Raw genomic sequence first — 21,503 nt, forward strand, 5'->3', positions numbered from 1 at the left:
TGTACAACTACACTATACTGTATACTAGTGTACAACTACACTATACTAGTATACTACAGGTCCTTCTCAAAAAATTAGCATATTGTGATAAAGGTCATTATTTTCCATAATGTAATGATAAAAATGAAACTTTCATATATTTCAGATTCATTGCACACCAACTGAAATATTTCAGGTCTTTAATTGTTTTAATACTGATGATTATGGCATACAGCTCATGAAAACCCAAAATGGCTGTCCCAAAAAATTAGCATATTTCATCCCACCAATGAAAGACGTGTTTTTAATACAAAAAACACCAACCTTCAAATAATCTTGTTCAGTTATGCACTCAATACTTGGTCGGGAATCGTTTTGCATGAATGACTGCTTCAATGCAGCGTGGCATGGAGGCAATCAGCCTGTGGCACTGCTGAGGTGTTATGGAGGCCCAGGATGCTTCGATAGCGGCCTTAAGCTCATCCAGAGTGTTGGATCTTGCGTCTCTCAACTTTCTCTTCACAATATCCCACAGGTTATCTATGGGGTTCAGGTCAGGAGAGTTGGCAGGCCAATTGAGCACAGTAATACCATGGTCAGTAAACCATTTACCAGTGGTTTTGGCACTGTGAGCAGGTGCCAGGTCGTGCTGAAAAATGAAATCTTCATCTCCATAAAGCTTTTCAGCAGATGGAAGTATGAAGTGCTCCAAAATCTCCTGATAGCTAGCTGCATTGACCCTGCCCTTGATAAAACACAGTGGACCAACACCAGCAGCTGACATGACACCCCAGTGACTGTGGAAACTTGACACTGGACCTCAAACAATGTGAATTCTGTGTCTCCTCTCTTCCTCCAGACTCTGGGACCTTGATTTCCAAAGGAAATGCAAAATTTACTGAAATCAGAGAACATAACTTTGGACCACTCAGCAGCAGTCCCAGGCGAGATGCTTCTGACGCAGTCTCTTGTTCAAGAGTGGCTTGACCTGGGGAATGCGGCACCTGTAGCCCATTTCCTGCACACGCCTGTGCACGGTGGCTCTGGATGTTTCTACTCCAGACTCAGTCCACTGCTTCCGCAGGTCCCCCAAGGTCTGGAATCGGCCCTTCTCCACAATCCTCCTCAGGGTCCGGTCACCTCTTCTCGTTGTGCAGCGTTTTCTGCCACTTTTCCCTTCCCACAGACTTCCCACTGAGGTGCCTTGATACAGCACTCTGGGAACAGCCTATTCGTTCAGCAATTTCTTTCTGTGTCTTACCCTCTTGCTTGAGGGTGTCAATGATGGCCTTCTGGACAGCAGTCAGGTCGGCAGTCTAACCCATGATTGCGGTTTTGAGTAATGAACAAGGCTGGGAGTTTTTAAAAGCCTCAGGAATCTTTTGCAGGTGTTTAGAGTTACGTCGTTGATTCAGATGGTTAGGTTAATAGCTTGTTTAGAGAACCTTTTCATCATATGCAAATTTTTTTGGGACAGGCATTTTGGGTTTTCATGAGTTGTATGCCATAATCATCAGTATTAAAACAAATAAAGACCTGAAATATTTCAGTTGGTGTTCAATGAATCTGAAATATATGAAAGTTTCATTTTTATCATTACATTATGGAAAATAATGACCTTTATCACAATATGCTAATTTTTTGAGAAGGACCTGTACATTTGAACTTATCAGTGTTTGTGACTAACAGTTTAGTGCAGGGTTATTCAACTGGCGGCTCGGGGGCCAAATCAGGCCCACGGATGAACTCAGTTCGGCCAACGAATGGGTTCATTTTTACATAAAACTAGATTTTAAACCATAAAACAAACAATTAATGACAAGAACTGCTGGATGTCCGTCCCCTGAGCGCTTGGCTTTCAGTAATTGTGGCCCCCTGAGCAATTTAGTTTTAAAGACCTGGTTTAATGCATATTTATGAAGCAATACTTAATATTTTTACCAAATCACTTCTGTTATCTCATTCCATTCAATCTAAGCTCTGAAACACAAATCACAAATTTCAGCTTTAAACTCTATCTGAACTAAAGCTGCACTTTAGCCTTTTTTTTTGTTTTTGCCTCCAAGAAACAGCAGAAAACAGGTGAATGAGAAATCCCTCCTCAGAGAAAGAAAAAAAAAATCTCGCTCATGTTAAACTGAAACTTGTCTCACCCTCCCGAAAAGTGTTTTCCCCTTGAAGTCTTTGATAAAAACGTCTCTCTTCAGTCCCTCATCGAAAGGCCAGTACGATCCCTCGGGTTGTGTGCTGCTGATAGCTGGGTCCTGCAGCCGGACGAGGAAAACCCGCTAAGACAAGCGCATCAAATGAAACACAAAACGCGTGATAGGAGATACAAACTTCTGTGTACCACGATTATGACGTAGGTCTGGTTGTGAGTGTGCAGGTCTTTAACAAGGTCAGGAAGCGTGTCAAACTTTGTTTGATCAAACGTGAAGTCCTTGGCCTGGTCCATGTAGTCAATGTCATTCCACTGGACATCCTGAAACCAAACAAACGCACCGTTAAAACAGAGGTTATCACAAACTTATGCTGTGGTCGACATCTTTGTTTAAATCCACATAAAAGGTGGAAACTTTTAAGTTGGCTCAGATAAGTTCCAGCAATAAATATGATAAATGGAATGATGATGAAATGTTTAAAACTAAGGAGAAAACAAGAAGCGTTGCAATTTATTATGTCTACTTTAAATACAGCATTAAAAGAGGGATCTGATAACTATGATTTAATGACAAAGTGCACAAAATAAATCATATATTTGACCCCACTGGCACCAGTTTGTGCTAGATGAGTCCATGTGGAAAGAAAAAAAAATCACCTGAGGTATTCCATAATTCCTCATCTTCTTAACAACTTCCCAGGTAGAATTACTGCTGCCATAGCCCCAGCGACACAGGTGGTACCCTAAAGCCCAGTAAATGGGCATGAGTGGGTGGCCTGGAAAAAAAAACCAGAAGGATGAAGAACAACTTGCCATCTCAAGAAATAATAATAATAATAATTGATGCGACAGATGTTGTTTAACTATTGTTCCTAACTACTGAGTTATACAGTAATATTAATTGTGCTGCTGCATACATTCAGCACACTCACTGACCTATAACGCCCACAAACTGTTCAACCACTGAACTGGGATCAGGACCGAGAAAAACATAAAAGTCAAGGATTCCACCGATAGTGCGCCAGGTGAGGGCCGGGCCGGGCTGGAGGGCCACATCTTAAAAAAGAAAAAAGTGAACACAATGGACAAGCTAATAAGTTTACTTACACATCTATTGCAAAACTGAATGCAAAGAACAGTGCTTTAAGAATAAATATGAATACAATGTACATTTCAGTTTTATTTGTTAAAGACAGACCAGGCAAAAACAAACAGCTTTATGCGTGCAGCTTCATAAGTTCACCCTAAACACTGGACTCTTGGTGAGCCAGTTACTCACAGGAACGTTCACTTAAAACTTCTGCTTTTCTTTGGTTTCCTACTTTTGTCAGCAGTTTCAATCTGAAGGATTGTAAAATACTGAAAATATGAACCCCAGATTTCTTAATCAGCTGCTGATGTGCATTATTAGCAGCAGTGTTTTTTTTATTTCAGCCCACATTTAGACTTGAAACCAGACGATCATCAGACTGACCCATTGCGTTACTGTTCAGCAGGAAGAAGCCGTGTGCGTTCCCTCCATCTTCCATTGCAAGATAAAATGGGTGGACTCCGTACAGGTTTGCCTGTTCCTGTATGGCAGAAAAAAAATACAACTCTAAACGCTCTAAAAGAGCACAGAATGTCATGATTTCAGCTCCCTGCCTCCGGCTGGACTCTCGGCAACGCCCACTTCTCTGCTCAGCTGATCAGCTGCAGGAGGAAGCTTCTCCCACAGCTGTGGGCTGCACACAGGTGCAAAATAATTTAAAACAATTTATTTTAAATAAAAAAATCCATGCCAATCGTGCAGCTCATCCATCAATCAGCCAATTGTGTGTCATGTCCAATCTTACTTTGAAAAACCGCGATAGAGCGAGTTCGTGAAAAACGAACCGCGAAGTAGTGATGGACTACTGTACACCTTGTTTCCTTTAATGACATTTTATGAATAATAATAAATATTTCCAGTCAAGTCAGAAGCTATAAAAGCCACACATTGAGTGGTAAATCAATTAAATAAATCAAGCAGATTTTTTCATGAGAGGCCTTTGCAGATTTTCTTACAACATGAATTTTCCAGCATTGACACTGACACTCGGCCACATGCCAATAACTTTAAACTGGACTTTTACCCCATTTTTAAACAATGTTTAACAAAACAAACAAAAAAATTATCTCTGCTTTGTGGACTGTAGATACCATTGCTGTTACAACAGGGCAAAAAGTGTAACGAGAACAATGAATACTGTGATTACCATCGGGGGGACATCTCTGGCCCACATGGTGAGGGTGTTCCAGTGGACATCATGCAAAAAGGTGGAGCGGTGCTCTCCCAGGCCGTAAATGAACTGAGAGGGCAGAGAGGTGGAAAACTGAAGGAACTGATCCGCATAAATGAGAGGAGCCACTGTGGTGTTCAGACTAAAAACAAGAAGAGCAGAGGATTTAAATTATTTATACAATTTTGTGTAATTTATATATAAAAAATGAGTTTAAAGGCTAGTACATAGTGGATCCACTCCACTGAAATGTAAATCCAGCTGCACTAAGATGTAACATTGGTGTAAAATAGTGCTATCCAACTTTTTTTTTTTACTTTGAGCCTCTCTTCTTGTATCAAGAGAGAGCTAACTCCAGTATTTCCTAAGCTTCGCGTCAACTAATTCAAAGTTTCTTATTGGAGTCAAACTCACAGCACGACTCCTGTAGATCTCCTCCTCACGATGAGACCAAACGGATGCTTTGAAAACTCTGTGATGTACTCCGTGTTTTTGGCCTTCTTGGTAGAGGTAGGGACAGAGATCGGAACCTCAAACCGTGGACTTGAGGGGTCAGTTATCTGCATTGAGAACAGTTTGTGAAAATTTATATACTGGAGAGAATTCACAGCATATGTTGTGGAAAAGCAATCATCTGCTCCACAAAGAAACAAAACCCATTTCATTTACTAAAAAAAAAAAAACTGCCACAGAGAATGAGGTATAAGGGCACAGCTTAATCTTTGAACTCTTTTTGTAACCTCTTTTAAGTAAATTATCACTAAGCAAACGTTTGTGTGATAAAGATGATGAGCAATCAAGAAAGATCCTGTTCTTACAACACATTTAAAGTTAGTGCAACAGAAGCTGGGAACAAAGTTTACACTGATTTGGAGTCTCGTGAAATAGGGTCATTACACTGGTAAAAGTATCACATTGTCCATTCATTATCTTTACCCGATTCATCCTTTCCAGGTCGCAGGGGTCACTGGTGCTCATATCCAGCAGTCACTGTGGGAGAGGAGGGGTATACCCTGGACAGAGCTCCAATCCATCACAGGGACAGATAGAGACAAATGTTTTGTTTTATTTGTCAAGTGACCTTGTAAGGAGAATTAATGTCATTTGAGGTAATCTCTGTTGAGAAGTATTAGGAAAATCATATAATCTGTTTGAAGAGTTTCAGTCAGGGTTTAGAGCTCACCACAGCACTGAATCTGCACTGGTGAAAGTTACTAATGATATTCTCATGGCCTCTGACAATGTACAGGGGTCTGCACTGGTCCTGTTAGACCTCAGTGCTGCATTTGATACAGTTGATCATAATATTCTATTACAGATACTTGAATATGATATTGGAATTACAGGAACGGCTCTAAATTGGTTTAAATAATATTTAGCTGATAGATTCTAATTTGTAAATGTAAATAATGAATATTCATCATACACCAAAGTTAGTCATGGAGTTCCTCAAGGTTCAGTGCTTGAACCAATACTCTTTACCTTGTATATGCTTGCATTAGGTAAAGTTATTAAACAGTCTGAGATAATTTTTCATTGTTATGCGGATGATACATAGTTATATTACTCCATGAAACCCAATTAATCCAGTCAGCTATTTAGACTACAAGCATGACTTAAAAGTGGATGACACTAAATTTTCTGCTTTTAAACACAGACAAGACTGAGGTTTTGGTTTTTGGACCTGAGCATCTTATGAATACATTTTTTTGTCTTTCGCCCTCCTTGGATTGCATAAATCTGGCCTCCAGCTCTAATGTTAAAAATCTTGGTGTTATTTTTGATCAGGACATGTTTTTTTAGCTCCCACATTAAAAATGTTACTAGAACCGCCTTCTTCCACCTGCGTAATATCACTAATATTAGAAACATCTTAAATAAAAATGATGCAGAAAAACTGGTTCATGCATTTGTCACGTCTAGACTGGACTATTGTAATGGTTTGTTATCTGTCACGTCTAGACTGGACTATTGTAATGGTTTGTTATCTGTCACGTCTAGACTGGACGATTGTAATGGTTTGTTATCTGTCACGTCTAGACTGGACTACTGCAATGGTTTGTTATCTGGGTGTCCAAATACTTCTGTAAAATGTCTTCAGTTGATCCAAAATGCTGCTGCCAGAATCTTAACTGGAGTTAGTAGGAGAGATAATTTATCTCCAGTTTTAGCTTCTCTCCAATGGCTCCCTGTCAAATCCAGAATTGAATTCAAAATCTTACTTCTAACCTACAAAGCTCTCAACAACCTAGCTCCATCTTATATTACAGATCTTATTGTCACATATTTTCCTAACAGACCACTTCGCTCTCAGACTTCAGGCTTACTCGCGGTTCCTAGATTTTCCAAAAGCAGAATGGGAGGAAGATCTTTCGGTTATCAGGCTCCTCTCTTGTGGAACCAACTTTCAGTTTCTGTCTGTGAGGCTGACACATTGTCCAGTTTTAAGACTTTCCTTTTAATTAGGGGTGGTTTATGCTGCCACAGGATTAGACTACTGGAGGACAAATTAACCTCATTTTCTTAAATCAATTGCTAAAATTGAATAGTTTTCATTTGATACTATTTCTATCTTAACATGATTCTTGACCTGCCATTGTGTATCTGTTCCTCCTTCTTATTCCTCTCAAACCCCAGCCGGTCGAAGCAGATGGCCACTTGTCCTGAGTCTGGTTCTGCTAAAGGTTTCTACCACATGAGGGAGTTTTTCCTTTCCACAGTCGCCTTCATGCTTGCTCAAGATGAGAGTCTGCAATGGAGTTAAACTCAAAGCAGTCTGCTCCTCAGATAAATAACGTTAACTTGCTATTTTTATATATGAATGTTTCTGTTCAGTGCCCCGAGACAACTTCTGTTATGACTTGGTGCTATATAAATAAACTGAATTGAAAAGTATTAGATGTCACAAGTATTTCTCCAAATCATCAGAATATTTCTGCTAATACCATAACAACTTTGTGTTATTTTGTTTTCTGTATGTACCAAAAAATTTGTTGTAGATAACCCTTAGTTGTCAACAGCACTCCTTCAAAATGGCTCAAAAGAATCAAGAAAAAACTCATGAATTTGGATTTTTAAATCTAATGAGGGACCTGCAAAGATGCAATACCTACAGATGTTCTACTCAGGTATCCACTGATAGAAAAATATATAACCTGCCAATGGCCCAAAAGAATCCCAAAATCCTCCTGTACAAGCCTCAACAGGTCAAAGCTGTTATGGCAGACTGAGGAGTTGAATCGTTCACTGGTTTAAATGACTGAATTCTCTACTCACCCTGACACGCAGTCGTGTGTCTGTCTCGGGTCGTATCTCCATTTGTAATGTGAGGATGTCTCCAGGGTAGTAAGTCTTCACCTCCTTTACGAGCATGCCCTTGAGGCACGTTGTTGTGTCATTGAGTGATGCCAGGGAGTAGGAAGGGAAATTTAAAGGATAGAAACACCAGGGAATACCCTTTTTCCGTGATGAGCGAGCAGTGGAAGAGGAAGCAGGGATAAAGCAACAGTTTCTTGCCTCACACAACTCTTGGGTCACAACAGCCCCTCTTTCAGGGTAACAATCAAACCTCCACGCCTCTGGGATTAAACGGCAGGCCTCGTTGCGAGAAGCAGCAGCAGTGCTGTTCAGTTCTCCTGGTAAAATGGAGTATGATGCTTGCCCTTGAGCTGGAGGTGGAGGTCTATGCGACTGCTGGCTGGATGGACTGTGCAGCCAGTATATCGTGTGCAGCAGCCAGCCTCCACCAAGAATCAACAGGAGGCAGCCAGTTATCACCACAGCTGTGGTGGCGAAGCGCGACGACCAACGTGGGATCAAGGAAGCGCTCTCTTGCTCTGGCACCTGAAAATTAAAGAACGAGCACAATCAGCACATCTCTGACTGCATCTTCCATCCGTCCATTATCTTTTAACTGCTTCTTCCTTTTAGGGTCACTGGTGTCCATATCCAGCAGTCACTGTGTGAGAGGTAGGAGACACCCTGGAGAGGTCTCAAGTCCATCACAGACAAACAATCATTCACTCTCTCACATAGGGACATTTTAGAGTTACCAGTCAGCCTAACTTGCATATTTTTGGTCTGTGGGAGGAAACGGGAGTACCCAAAGAAAACCCACACATGGATGGAGAGAACGTGCAAACTCCACCCAGACAGGTCCCAGGTCAGGATTTGAATCGGCGACCTTCTCACTGAGAGGCAAACAGCTCTTCCAACTTACTGCGCCACCATTCTGCCCCTGACTGCGTCAGTTAAAACTACCCAGTGTTTCCCCTACCATTATACAAGCAGAGTACCCCACCCCATCAACAGAACTGAGCTCCCTGCCTACCAAACCAAACTTGCCCGCCCACCCGGCACTGACATAGCACTAAGCTAGTGGCGCAAAATACAGGTTCTCTAGCTAAAAAGCTAAAGGCAGCACTCACGTTGCCTCTTCCCTCATGCTGAACGCCCCCCGCCCCCACTTAAAAACTGTTTGTACAAGCTGCGCTCAGACAAGTGTCCGTCCCCCCATCAACAAAAATCATGGAAGAGATGAGCACCCCGCCATGGCAAATTAACTAGGGGAAACACTGCTACCTTAATTAATCTGTTTTCACATGTGATGCAAAGACAAGCCTTTTACTTCTACTATATGTTTAAAACAGTCGGACCACTTCTAGTGTGGAAAAAAAAATTTTTGAAAAGAGGAAGCGTTCCTTCTTTCAGTTCAGCTAACTGCTTAAGTATTCAGTAAAGGTTAAACATCTCTTCTTGGACAATGATTTAATGAGTGACCCTAAGTATTCAATGTGTTCTGTTTATTCACTCAATATGTGTGTGTAATCCTAGTTATTTTTTTCCATTTAGCTTGTATTTATACAGGTTAGTCTCATTGAGTCACGAGGACTCATTTACAACAGAGACCTGATTTAGACAAAGAGCACAAATGAGGTACATATAGCAATAAACGTTCATATAAAATCATGAAAAATGAAAAGTAAATGAAAGAAGAGATATAAAGCAAACTAAATAAACATGCTACTTTATAAAACAGTGTAAAATACTAAAAACGGGAACATGTCTCTGCATTGATTTTTGCAGTGAACTTAACAATTGTTTAAAATCCCTTAGAGAGGTCAAAGCCGAGAACTTCAGATCTTTTTGCAAAATATTCCAGGTTATAGAAGCGGAGTAGAAGGCCATTTTGCCTAGTTCGGTCCGCAATGAGGGTACACTGGATGTAATAATGTCCTGAAAGTGCACGCGTAGCTGCACTCATGCAGTGACATGTAGGTGGAGATGTAAGAAGGCAGAAGACCAAGAAGTGATTTAAAGATGAAAATGTACCAGTGAGAGAGACTGTATGTAGTTAATGATGACCAGTTGACCAATGAATACAGGGTGCAATGGTGGGTATGGTAGTTACAGCCAGTTATGAATCTTAGCGCACCGTGATAGACAGCGTCCAACATCTGTAAGGTGTTTGTAGGAGCATTCATGTAACTAATGACAGCGTAGTCAATGGAGGGAAGGACATTTGCAGTTACAAGGTGTTTCCTAGTGTTCAGAGTTAGACAGGATCTATTCCTGCAAAAGAAACCCAATTTAACTTTCAGTTTCTTTACCAACTTTTCAACATGAGGACTAAAAGGGAGATGTGCATTGACCAAGATTCCCAAGTATTTGTAAGAATCGACAAACTCAATAGGAACACCATTCGTAGATAAGATAGAAGAAAGGACTGCTGGTACCGATTACCAAAATTAAATCTAGTAAGAGTTTTGATTACACCATCAAAACCTTTGGAGTTTCCAGTGACAGTAATTTAAGCGGGTCACAAGCAGACAGTTAAAAAAGTCCTGTTATTAAAGCTGTTAAAGAGAGTCTATATGAACTCACTGCAACCTCCTCTTGAGCTGGATGAGATTCCTCTGATAAACTTGCACTGGAAAATTGGACATCTTCAGGGTTCAGCTTCTTGTAAGACACCATTGTGTTAATGTGAATCTGTCAAACAGATAAAAGCAGAAGTGCAAAAATAAGAAATGTTACATAAATGGAGAAAGGTGTTGGATATTTTCAAGCAAAATAATTAATAATGAAAATGGAGTGTAATCATATTGGTTTACGAAAAACATAAGTCTACTTACACCATTATAAAATATATTTTAGTAGGATAATGTATCTCCCTTTAACATAAATCAAATGTTAACATGACATATAGATCGCTCAAGCTAGCAGTTGTCATCACCTGTTTTAAGTTGTGAGGACTGAAGAAAGTATGGAATATATATAATACACTAAATTAATTCTTCATTTGAAGACTGTCTGTCCTTGTGTACGTAGTCATACGGACAGGACAGTAACGGCCATGAAGACACACAAACGCGTTATTACAGCATAATGTAGCATAATTACGCTAGCTAAAAACAAAAGACTACGTTAGCTAAATTGAGCTAAAGTTCTATTGAAGTCATCGCTTTAGCTGAACAGAGCGTCAATTTCAAAACCTTACCCGATTTTTTCCCCTGAAATTTACCGGTACAAAAATACAGCATACAAGGAGACCTTACCTTTTAGACAAATCCGGGGGCACCGAGGTCTTTTATAGTGCAGTTATCGACTCGCTGCATGAAACATCTGTTTACTCTCACGTCACATTCAATACACCTCGGAATTTCTATAACTTTGGTTTTAAGAACCCTCCTACTTCCAACCTCCAACAAACCATTTTTTTGCTAGCTAAAATAAAATGCTCGTATTGGTATAGTTATACTAATCTAAATAATAATGACACATTAACTGAAACGTGACTTATAACTACGAAATAAAGAATTACGATTAAGTTTATGTTATCTTTACAAATTACCACCGTCAATAAACACATCTCGTCGTTGCATCTACGGTGGCCTGAAGCGGTCATAACAGTCTCAAAACATTTGGGTTCTACAATTATGGAAATTTTTAAACAAGAAATTGGAACACTGTAATTACATACCACATTTGTGTAACGTGTTTGTAATCTAAAGAAGCTTAACTATGATTTAAAAAAATATTCAAATGCAATTATGTTGCAATGCTTAAATGTAATGTTTTTGTTCAGTGCCCTGAGATGACTTCTGTTGTGACTTGGCGATATATAAGCTGAATTGATGTGACTATTTCAAAATTATGCTAGGCTCTTTCATAAATATGACATAGCACATCATAATTAGGGGGTACTATCTCAAAAATATGACTTGGTTATCCAAAACTACTATAATAGATACTATGTCAAAAATATTACTTGAGATCTCTAATGAATATGAAATACAATTCAATTCAGTTTATTTATATAGCACCAAGTCACAACAGAAGTCATCTTAGGGCACTAAACATAAACATTCACACACATATATATATATATATATATATATATATATATATATATATATATATATATATATAAAGTAAGTTAATATTTTATCAGAGCAGACTGCTTTGAGTCCAACTTCATCGCAGATTCTCATCCTGAGCAAGCATGTGTCCTAATTATGAGACATCTTTAGTGACAATTTAAAGACTACTCAATAAAGAAATAATCTAAAAATTATCACTTGGTGATCTCATAATATTTTGATTTTATTTCACATTTATTCAATACATTTAATCTCAGAGACATAAGCTCTCATTCTGAAGAGACCCGTTTGAGGTGAACATACAAGAATGGAAACAGTCAATAGTCACTCTGTGAATGTAAAAATATGACTTTGCATCTCATAACCCATAATTTTGAGTTGGAGGGAATTTTTGCTAATCAAAGTGGCAAAAATGGATTTCCACTGTGTGCTGGTGTGGAGCCTGCCCCCCCCCCCCCCCCCCAAAAAAAAAAAATCCTCCATGACACTTCAAAATTAAAAGACAATTTCAAAATAAAAGCAGTGTATTTGGAGTTGCAACTCACTTAATTTGATTTTTCGCATGCAAAAAAAATAAAAATAAAATCAAGACTCAGTTGATTAATGGTTTATTTGGCCCAGTCACTGTTTAGTCCATCTTTAAAAACACGTTTGGTAAATGATGTAAAGTTCGAGAATTAGGAAACCTCACCTAATTGTAGTTTTTTTGCGACGCTTGCGCACCCTTAAAAATCAGAGTAAACTCTGGCTATGGGTCATAATATGCTTGATAAATAAAACAAAATTGAGTTGTTTTTTTTTGTTGTTTTTTTTTTGTCCATGACAAAACAAACAAGATCCAGCAGCTGTTACAATTGAAGTTACATTCGGACACTAAACCAGATTCCCTCCAGACCTACATTTCATTTATGTTCCCCTATAATGCAACATAATTTCAGAGAACAGCAAAATCTCCCACTCCTTTAGTCATGACAAACAACACAATGTTTAATATTTTATTGTTCAGCATAACACATCTCATACAGTTATATTTACCATCTACAAAAAATCATTTCCTTATTGGATCATGGTCGTAGAAGACAATTTTTTTAGTCAAAATTTCTAATCAAGGCATTACTGTAGTATTTGACACATGTAACAATGTATTTTTGATCACTTGGTAGTTTCCTCAGAGGATGAACAATTCTTACTGGATTGTTAAAACTGTTTGATGCCCACCATAGCAAAACAAAAACAATTATTAGGCCCATATATACAATTCAATGACAAATACTGCATCAACAAAGTAAAATCACATACCTTAAATTGTATTACTTTCAACATAAATGCAACAGTTCAACATATCTAACATGAGAATGATTAATCAGAGTAAGACCTCATCGTCTCTGGCTGTTACAGATTTTCTAATACTTGCGTTTGCTCTGAATATTTATGTGATCATATAGTTTAAATGCAAGGCTAGCTGCTGGAAATTACTTGTCATGTTTCTATTTATTAACTACTCTGAACAATACAAAAAGTTTAATACCTTTCATGTGAAGCACCACGTATGTTTGTTAATCTATTCATCGATGTACGTCCTTACTTTTAACTTGTATTGAGTAACAGATACTTATCTAGTTATGTAAATGTGTCATTGTCATGTTTGTCTGTAATGCACATATTAATTGGAGAGTTGTTGTCACTCTGGGAGAAGTCTTCATTCTCCATAGAGACTGAAGACTCTGGGTCAGTGTTAAGTTGCCCATGCTTTCGTCTGTGAAGCCTCAGGCTCTGCGAGCGGCTGAAGCCTCTCCCGCAGATGTCGCAGCCGTACGGCCTCTCACCTGTGTGAAGCCTAATGTGATTCTTGAGACTCGACGAGCGAGTGAAACTCTTGTCGCACTCTGGACAGTCAAACTTCTCCCCAAAATGAATTTTCTCATGTTCCCTCAGGCGGCCGGACTGGTTGAAGCTCCTGTTACACACTGAACAGTTATAAGGTTTCTCCCCCGTGTGCGTGAGTCTGTGTCTGTTCATGGCGCCCGAGTGGGCAAAGCTCTTACCACAGTCAGGGCAGGAGAACGGCTTTTCACCTGTGTGGACTTTATAGTGCCCTTTTAGTTGACCTTTCTGTGTGAACTGTTTCCCACACATTGTACACTGGTATGGTTTCTCACCAGAGTGGATTCGCATGTGGATTTGAAGTGCTGACATCTTGTGGCAGTCTCTTCCACACAGCCCGCAGCAGTAAGAGCTCTTTGTCGGATTGTTGTTGCACTGTTTTTGGACTGGTGATTCTTGAAGATTATCTTTTCCATAGTCTGTGACTGCATCAGGCTCGTCTCCCGACACTATGAGAGGAAAGAAAAAGAGAAAAAACTTTTATGGGTGACAATTAGAACAAATAACAGCAGTCTACCACTTGCTTTAATTAGATATAATATTCACCTTTTACCTAAATGTGACATTGACTTTATGTTTAGCTATTCAAATAAAAATATATGTTGTGGAAACTTTGAAATTAAGTGTACAAGGTGTTTGTGTATTAGGAAAATAAATAAAACTAATGAAACAATTTTTTTAATTAACATTTATTTAACTAGGCAAATCCCATTGATATTAAAAATCTCTTTTTCAAGGGTGGCCTGAGCCTAAAGGCAGCCTAAACAAATATTTTGGGCAGTAGGAGGAAACAGTAGTAACCGGAGAAAGCCCATGCAAACAAGGAGAGCATGCAAACGCCACACAGAAAAATCCCGGGGTTAAACCCTCAACCTTTCTTGCTGTGAGGCAACAGTGATAACCACACTAAGCCATGGTGCTGCCCAACAATAACAAAGCCATCATGGAAGTAAAGACAGGACAACTGATCAGTGGATATTTGTTACGTTGTACAGGTCCTTCTCAAAAAATTAGCATATTGTGATAAAGGTCATTATTTTCCATAATGTAATGATAAAAATGAAACTTTCATATATTTCAGATTCATTGCACACCAACTGAAATATTTCAGGTCTTTAATTGTTTTAATACTGATGATTATGGCATACAGCTCATGAAAACCCAAAATGCCTGTCCCAAAAAATTAGCATATTTCAGCCCACCAATGAAAGACAAGTGTTTTTAATACAAAAAACACCAACCTTCAAATAATCATGTTCAGTTATACACTCAATACTTGGTCGGGAATCCTTTTGCACGAATGACTGCTTCAGTGCGGCATGGCATGGAGGCAATCAGCCTGTGGCACTGCTGAGGTGTTATGGAGACCCAGGATGCTTCGATAGCAGCCTTAAGCTCATCCAGAGTGTTGGGTCTTGCGTCTCTCAACTTTCTCTTCACAATATCCCACAGGTTCTCTATGGGGTTCAGGTCAGGAGAGTTGGCAGGCCAATTGAGCACAGTAATACCATGGTCAGTAAACCATTTACCAGTGGCTTTGGCACTGTGAGCAGGTGCCAGGACGTGTTGAAAAATGAAAACTTCATCTCCATAAAACTTTTCAGCAGATGGAAGCATGAAGTGCTCCAAAATCTCCTGATAGCTAGCTGCATTGACCCTGCGCTTGATAAAACACAGTGGACCAACACCAGCAGATGACATGACACCCCAGTGACTGTGGAAACTTGACACTGGACCTCAAGCAATGTGAATTGTGTGTCACATCTCTTCCTCCAGACTCTGGGACCTTGATTTCCAAAGGAAATGCAAAATTTACTGTAATCAGAGAACATAACTTTGACCACTCAGCAGCAGTCCCAGGCGAGATGCTTCTGACGCAGTCTCTTGTTCAAAAGTGGCTTGACCTGGGAAATGCAGCACCTTTAGCCCATTTCCTACACACGCCTGTGCACGGTGGCTCTGGATGTTTCTACTCCAGACTCAGTCCACTGCTTCCGCAGGTCCCCCAAGGTCTGGAATCGGCCCTTCTCCACAATCCTCCTCAGGGTCTGGTCATCTCTTCTCGTTGTGCAGCGTTTTCTGCCACACTTTTCCCTTCCCACAGACTTCCCACTGAGGTGCCTTGATACAGCACTCTGGGAACAGCCTATTCGTTCAGCAATTTCTTTCTGTGTCTTACCCTCTTGCTTGAGGGTGTCAATGATGGCCTTCTGGACAGCAGTCAGGTCGGCAGTCTTACCCATGATTGCAGTTTTGAGTAATGAACAAGGCTGGGAGTTTTTAAAAGCCTCAGGAATCTTTTGCAGGTGTTTAGAGTTACGTCGTTGATTCAGATGGTTAGGTTAATAGCTTGTTTAGAGAACCTTTTCATGATATGCTAATTTTTTGGGACAGGCATTTTGGGTTTTCATGAGCTGTATGCCATAATCATCAGTATTAAAACAATTAAAGACCTGAAATATTTCAGTTGGTGTGCAATGAATCTGAAATATATGAAAGTTTCATTTTTATCATTACATTATGGAAAATAATGACCTTTATCACAATATGCTAATTTTTTTAGAAGGACCTGTACATAATCGACCATTACTTTTACATTGATTATCAAGCAGGGAAATATAGATGCGGCACAAGCCACAGCAATACACACCAGTGCACAACTTAAACTAGAATGCCATTCTGGTGTTTGATGTTTCCAAAACAAGTAAGTTAAATACTTTTTTTGACAGATTAAAAAATAAATAAATAAACATAAAAAAAGCGAAAAACAGCTGCTCCAATCTCTAAACATTGGCACTGGTCATAGGAAGAACCAAATTGCTTAATGTACAGAAAAAACCCTCTCAGTAGTGATGGGCACAGTTCACTAATCCACTAACAGCTAATAGCGAAACTAACTTTTCGTTTAGATGATTAGCATTTTTGCTAATCATCTAAAAAAAAAAAAAAGAAACCGTCCAGATGACCTGACTGAAAATTGTTGGATTTTATACCTGGATTATTGAGCATGGACTTTGGTGTTTTGAACCAGTTTGACAAGACTGTCGACGAGGGAGAGGACAGGTACCGGAGGAGGGGGCGTGCCCCAGAGACCATCTTAGCACCAACATAACTGTTTGTTTTTTCCACTTTGGAGTAAGCTGTTGGGGGAGAATCAGTTTTGTTTGGTGTTTCCTCAGACTGATGAAGCCTTCTGCACAAAATAAATTAATAAAAAGAAACTGTCCAGATGACCTGACTGAATGAAAATTGTTGAATTTTATACCTAGATTACTGAGCATGGACTTTGGTCTGCATGGACTTTGGAGCATTTTTGCTCATTTTGGACACCATTAGCAGACTAATTAGCCTCCGCTAAATTGGGTTCCAGAGTAGAAACACAAGTCGAAAAGTGACGCACTCTTCATGCAGTGATGGTCTATTTTTCTCTTCCTCGCGGTGCACGGAGGTCTGTTATCTTAACTGATGAACTGATGATAAGAGTTGTGACCACCTGCTCACAGAATTTAAAAACCACATTTATTTATGTGTTCTTCTTCTTCTTTCGGCTTTTCCCTCTTCAGGGATCACCACAGCATGTTATCCTCCCCCATCTCACTCTGTTCTGTGCATCCTCTATTTATTTTGTGTTACCAAGAGAATAACGATGATGATGCACAGAAACTTTGTAGTTAGTTTAAAAAATAGTTAACTGCACAGAAGATTGCTAAAGTGTTAATTCATTATAGTAAATGACACGAGACGTCCGACACACATTGAATACATCACTCTAGTTCAGTAGAGCAGAATCCTGACCCACCTCTTTTGATCCCGCTGAATCGGATTAATTTCTGAAAGCTAACCTCTGAATGGGACATGGGACGCTTTACCTATGATTTATGAACCGTTTTCAGTTGTGTTCGCTCACAACGGTGTCACGTTACAGTCTTACAGTGTCAGCGACAGCAATGAATGATAAAAGTTAGCGGTTATCAAATGTTAGCTTCCACTAATTTTTTTTTTTTACCTGTTTCTCATTAGCAAAGTTAATTTTTTTTAGTTTGTGAATTAGCAGTTAGAGAAGCTGACATTTTGGTTAGTTGTGCCTACTGCTGCCTCTCAGTATATCAGTCATTCAATACACTGCTTCACCAGGGCCAATTTAATATTACATTTGATCCCAGTTATTGGCCAGTAGTATAGATTCAGTAACACACTGCAATAACTAACATTAGCATCTACTGTAAGGTAATTTTCTTACGGTTTGCAGTTTCCTCTTCTTCCTCCTTCACTTTAATCTCAATATCTGTGTTACATTCCTGCAGCTGGTCTTCAGCTTCCTCTTGCGTGGTGCTGTCGTCGCCAGCAAAACTTTTGTCAGAAGTTTCTTCTGTAAAAAAAAATAAAAAATCACAACAGAAAAGGTAAACAGTTGATATACACACCATTCTTTCAAGGGATTTATACATTTTGGTAAATAGGTTTCTGTGGAGTGGTTGAGGTAATTTTATTTAGATGATGATGAGAATTCTCTTTTAACTTGGCTCTGTTTAGAGCACCAGTTAGTTAAGACTCACCCAGTTGTTCTGGCAGCTGTAAACGCTACAGAAACCCATTTAAAAAGGTCTGAGTTATTCCTTCACCGAGCACAGACTGAGAATGGAATCGGAAAGGCGTGTTGGTGTGGTGGTTTTTACTTACCAGACAAAAATTCCTCCTCCTCCTCCTCTTTCACTATTACATTCATGTGGGAAGAGGAACAGCTGTCCTCCAAATGATCGACTGGTTCTCTCTTAACAACTTTGGGCTGAGCTTCTTTGACACAGTTTAGACCCTGTGAGGACAGGGGCCCAGCGGCACTAGGAAGGGTTTGGCTGTCGGATACCTATAAATAAAGTTTCATAAGAATAACCTGAGGCAACTCAGCTAATATAAAAGCAAGGTTTTAATTTGAGGCCACTGTTTAATGTCTCTACCTCACAGCTGACGTTGCTGGCCTCGTCTTGCTGGGATGATTCTTCCGCTGAAGACTGAACTCCAGTTGATTCAACACCAGGAACAGACTCATCCTTGCTCTGCATGCATGACCGCTTGTGATTCCTGAGCGTTCCTGCTAACGAGAAGTGCTTTCCGCAGTCTGCGCAGGTATACGGCTTTTCTCCAGTGTGTATCCTGGAGTGCCTCCGAAGTTCCCCCGGAGCGACGAAAGATTTTTTACACTGCGTGCAGCTGTAGGGTTTTTCTCCTGTGTGAGTTCGCATGTGCGTGGTCAGCGTCCACTGCTGTGCAAACGTCTTGCCACAGTCAGAGCAGTGGTACGGTGTAATACCTGTGTGGAGACGCTCGTGTCTAACAAGTGTCCCCGACAACGCAAAGCATTTGTCACAGAAGGAGCACTGGAAGGGCCTCTCCCCAGTGTGAGTCCTCTGATGATCCCTCAGCTCGGCAGCTGAGTTACAGCTCTTGCTGCAATTCGAACAAGGAAACTTCTTCCTGGTGAAACCTGCTACAACCTTAGAGTGCATTGCCTCCAAGTGCGTTTTCAGGTGCCAGTGGCGGGAAAAGCTCTTCAGACAGATGGTGCAGCGATAGGGCCTCTCCCCAGTGTGTGTCCGCCGGTGCAGCCGGAGCTCCCCCTGACTGGCAAATCTTTTCTCACAGAAAGTGCATGGGAATGGCTTTTCCCCGGTGTGAACTCTCTGATGAATTATGAGAAGCCCCTTTTCTGGAAATCTCTTTTCACACATGGAACAGGGGAAAGGCCTCTCTCCTGAATGAGTACGTAGGTGCCGCTGAAGTTTCGAGGCATAAGGGAAGTCTTTACCACACACCAAGCAGGTGTGCACAGACTGTGGTCTTTCATGCTCACTGATATTAAATTTCATTGAGGGAGCTTCTGCAGGTATGATGCCAGAGATAACATTCACTCCTGTGTGAACACAAAGAATCACAATTAGCTTTAAGGACTAAAAACAGGTTTGGTACAATCAGTTAGGCCTGTCACGATAAAAAAATTTGCTGAGCGATTAATTGTCTCAGAAATTATTGCGATAAACGATAATATTGTTTGAAATTTTACAATAATTAGTAATGTCAAATTTAAGAAGAAATTTTGATTAAGTTTGTGTGTAGTACCTTTTTTGACCATTGAATGGCAGAATAAGACTGTTTGAGCTGAAGGACAGATAGTGAGGGAGCGAGCAGTGTGTCTCTTTAAGAAAATGGGAGGGAGGCCCCTTGACGTGTCATGAGCTTTCTCTCTTTAGTTCTCAAAATGGTGGATGTTCGGTGTGATTTGAGCTCTTTAGCATAGCATTTGTCACACAAAGCTTTTAATTAAAAAAAAATCATCAGTAATCAAGTTCTCAGCTTCTATTTGCAGAGACAAACAACTTTTAAGACAAAGGTACGGGATTCAACCATGAATTTTGGAGCTTTGACAAAACTGAGGTTTTTTTCCCCGAGGCCGACCTGTTAGCTTAGCTCGTAGCTTAGCTTCTCAGCTTCTCTCCAAACCAAAAAGTTTTGCTAACAGGACAAACAAACATTAAATTAAAATGCTGAAATACAATTACAATAAATTAACAAGAACACTAAAGATTGGGATTTAAGGCAAAAATGTTCTTTGAATTCATCTGTAATTATCGGTTATACAGGTTTTCTTCAAATAATCAAAACTGAGGCTTTGGGTAAAGAGATGTGTGTACTACTGGAAAATCTGCTAGCCTGGGATCTTCTTAGTCTCTTTCTGTCTTACTAGTTCAAAGAATGAACATGGCGGGACACACACAAATTCTGGCAGTAAAGCTGAGCTCACCTGTGATTACAGATTCCACTTTATAATCCTTTCAGAATAAACTACAATGGCAGACACAAACGGTAGGATGATCTAATTTTTATTTTTTTATTTTTTCATTTCATGGTGTCGTGGCAAAAAAAAGCACCGTTAGGAAACAATTTGGCGTGTCACTACCAGATGCAAGGGTAAAACAAAAAGAAAAACAATAAAGACGGTTGCGACAATAACAATGTTTCTGCAAATTTACATAATTTAACCTGACTTACCTATCCATTCCTCAGATACACATTATTGACAAAAACCAGAGAAAAACATATTTTTCAACAAAAATAACATGGAGTTTTAATATTCTCTATCATAATTTACCTACAATAAATTTAAGTATCAAGACTGTAAATAAGCAAAAAGATATAATCACTCTAAATAACTAATATACTGTAATGGGATTCAAATGAGAATGCATCTACGTACTTTATATCATGTTTTTATACATAAATCATGAAGGAAATGTATTGTGTTGGATAGAGTCAGTTTTGTTGATTCTATTTATTGACAAATACCATAATAATGAGATAAGTTGTTCTCTAATTGGGACTGCGAGTCTCAAGGATTAAGAAAAGACCACCACAAAACACTTCACTCACTGGGATCGTAGAAGTCCACTTCTTCACCATCAGAGTTTATTAGGCCTCTGATTTCCTGCTGATCTTCAGCAACAAGTCCAAAGTCGTCTGGGTTCTCAGAGCACATCTCTCAAATATACAAACTGGTAAGAAAGCAAAGAACAATGTTTCAGTAAAAAGACAATAACAATACATAACAACAAAAAAAAAACTAACCTTTTATCGTTATCTGCACGTAACAATACAAACTGCAAAATGACTGAAAATATGTGGGTAAACATCTGTAAAGAAAAATGTGTGAAGATCGAAATAATTTGCTCTTTTTCAGTGGATTACAAACCTCAACCAAGCCAGTGATTAAGAGAAATTGGCAAGATCAGAATCCGGCTCTAGCAAATATAAAAAGGTTTTTTTTTTTTTTTAAGTTTTAACAGT

General features: G+C 39.5%; 2 protein-coding genes across 2 annotated transcripts in view; both read right to left on the reverse strand.

The window, feature by feature from the left end:
- gaa2 (alpha glucosidase 2) overlaps nt 1–10,921 on the reverse strand; it is a 23,031-nt gene extending 12,110 nt beyond the window's left edge. The window contains exons 1-10 of the mRNA XM_037690372.1: nt 10,901–10,921; nt 10,285–10,392; nt 7,678–8,244; nt 4,816–4,961; nt 4,378–4,543; nt 3,615–3,711; nt 3,077–3,196; nt 2,798–2,916; nt 2,330–2,461; nt 2,133–2,243 (exon numbers count right to left, since the gene is read on the reverse strand). Coding sequence (XP_037546300.1) covers nt 2,133–2,243; nt 2,330–2,461; nt 2,798–2,916; nt 3,077–3,196; nt 3,615–3,711; nt 4,378–4,543; nt 4,816–4,961; nt 7,678–8,244; nt 10,285–10,377 — 1,551 coding nt within the window. The 5' untranslated portion in view covers nt 10,378–10,392; nt 10,901–10,921. The remainder of the gene's footprint in view (nt 1–2,132; nt 2,244–2,329; nt 2,462–2,797; nt 2,917–3,076; nt 3,197–3,614; nt 3,712–4,377; nt 4,544–4,815; nt 4,962–7,677; nt 8,245–10,284; nt 10,393–10,900) is intronic.
- Nucleotides 10,922–13,030: 2,109 nt separating this feature from the next.
- Nucleotides 13,031–21,129, reverse strand: LOC119422431 (zinc finger protein 2). The gene is made up of 5 exons (XM_037689803.1): nt 21,090–21,129; nt 18,623–19,575; nt 18,348–18,531; nt 17,908–18,036; nt 13,031–14,116 (listed from the first exon to the last, which is right to left on the reverse strand). Exons 2-5 carry the CDS (start codon nt 19,529–19,531, stop codon nt 13,404–13,406), a joined length of 1,935 nt encoding a protein of 644 aa, XP_037545731.1. The 5' UTR covers nt 19,532–19,575; nt 21,090–21,129; the 3' UTR covers nt 13,031–13,403.
- Nucleotides 21,130–21,503: the final 374 nt, after the last annotated feature.

Source organism: Nematolebias whitei, chromosome 16 (assembly GCF_014905685.2).
Source record: "Nematolebias whitei isolate Nwh7 chromosome 16, NemWhi1, whole genome shotgun sequence".
In the NCBI taxonomy this organism is placed as follows: Eukaryota; Metazoa; Chordata; class Actinopteri; order Cyprinodontiformes; family Rivulidae; genus Nematolebias; species Nematolebias whitei.

Bases quoted from the DNA above. Each gene is read 5' to 3' on its own strand.
- LOC119422431 (XM_037689803.1), bottom strand. From the start codon at position 19,531: ATGAAATTTAATATCAGTGAGCATGAAAGACCACAGTCTGTGCACACC. The intron at 18,532-18,622 runs GTAGAGACATTA...CTTTATTTATAG, and splicing joins CCAGCAACGTCAGCTGTGAG to GTATCCGACAGCCAAACCCT. The intron at 14,117-17,907 runs GTAAGAAAATTA...TTCCTCTCATAG, and splicing joins AGAAGAGGAAACTGCAAACC to TGTCGGGAGACGAGCCTGAT.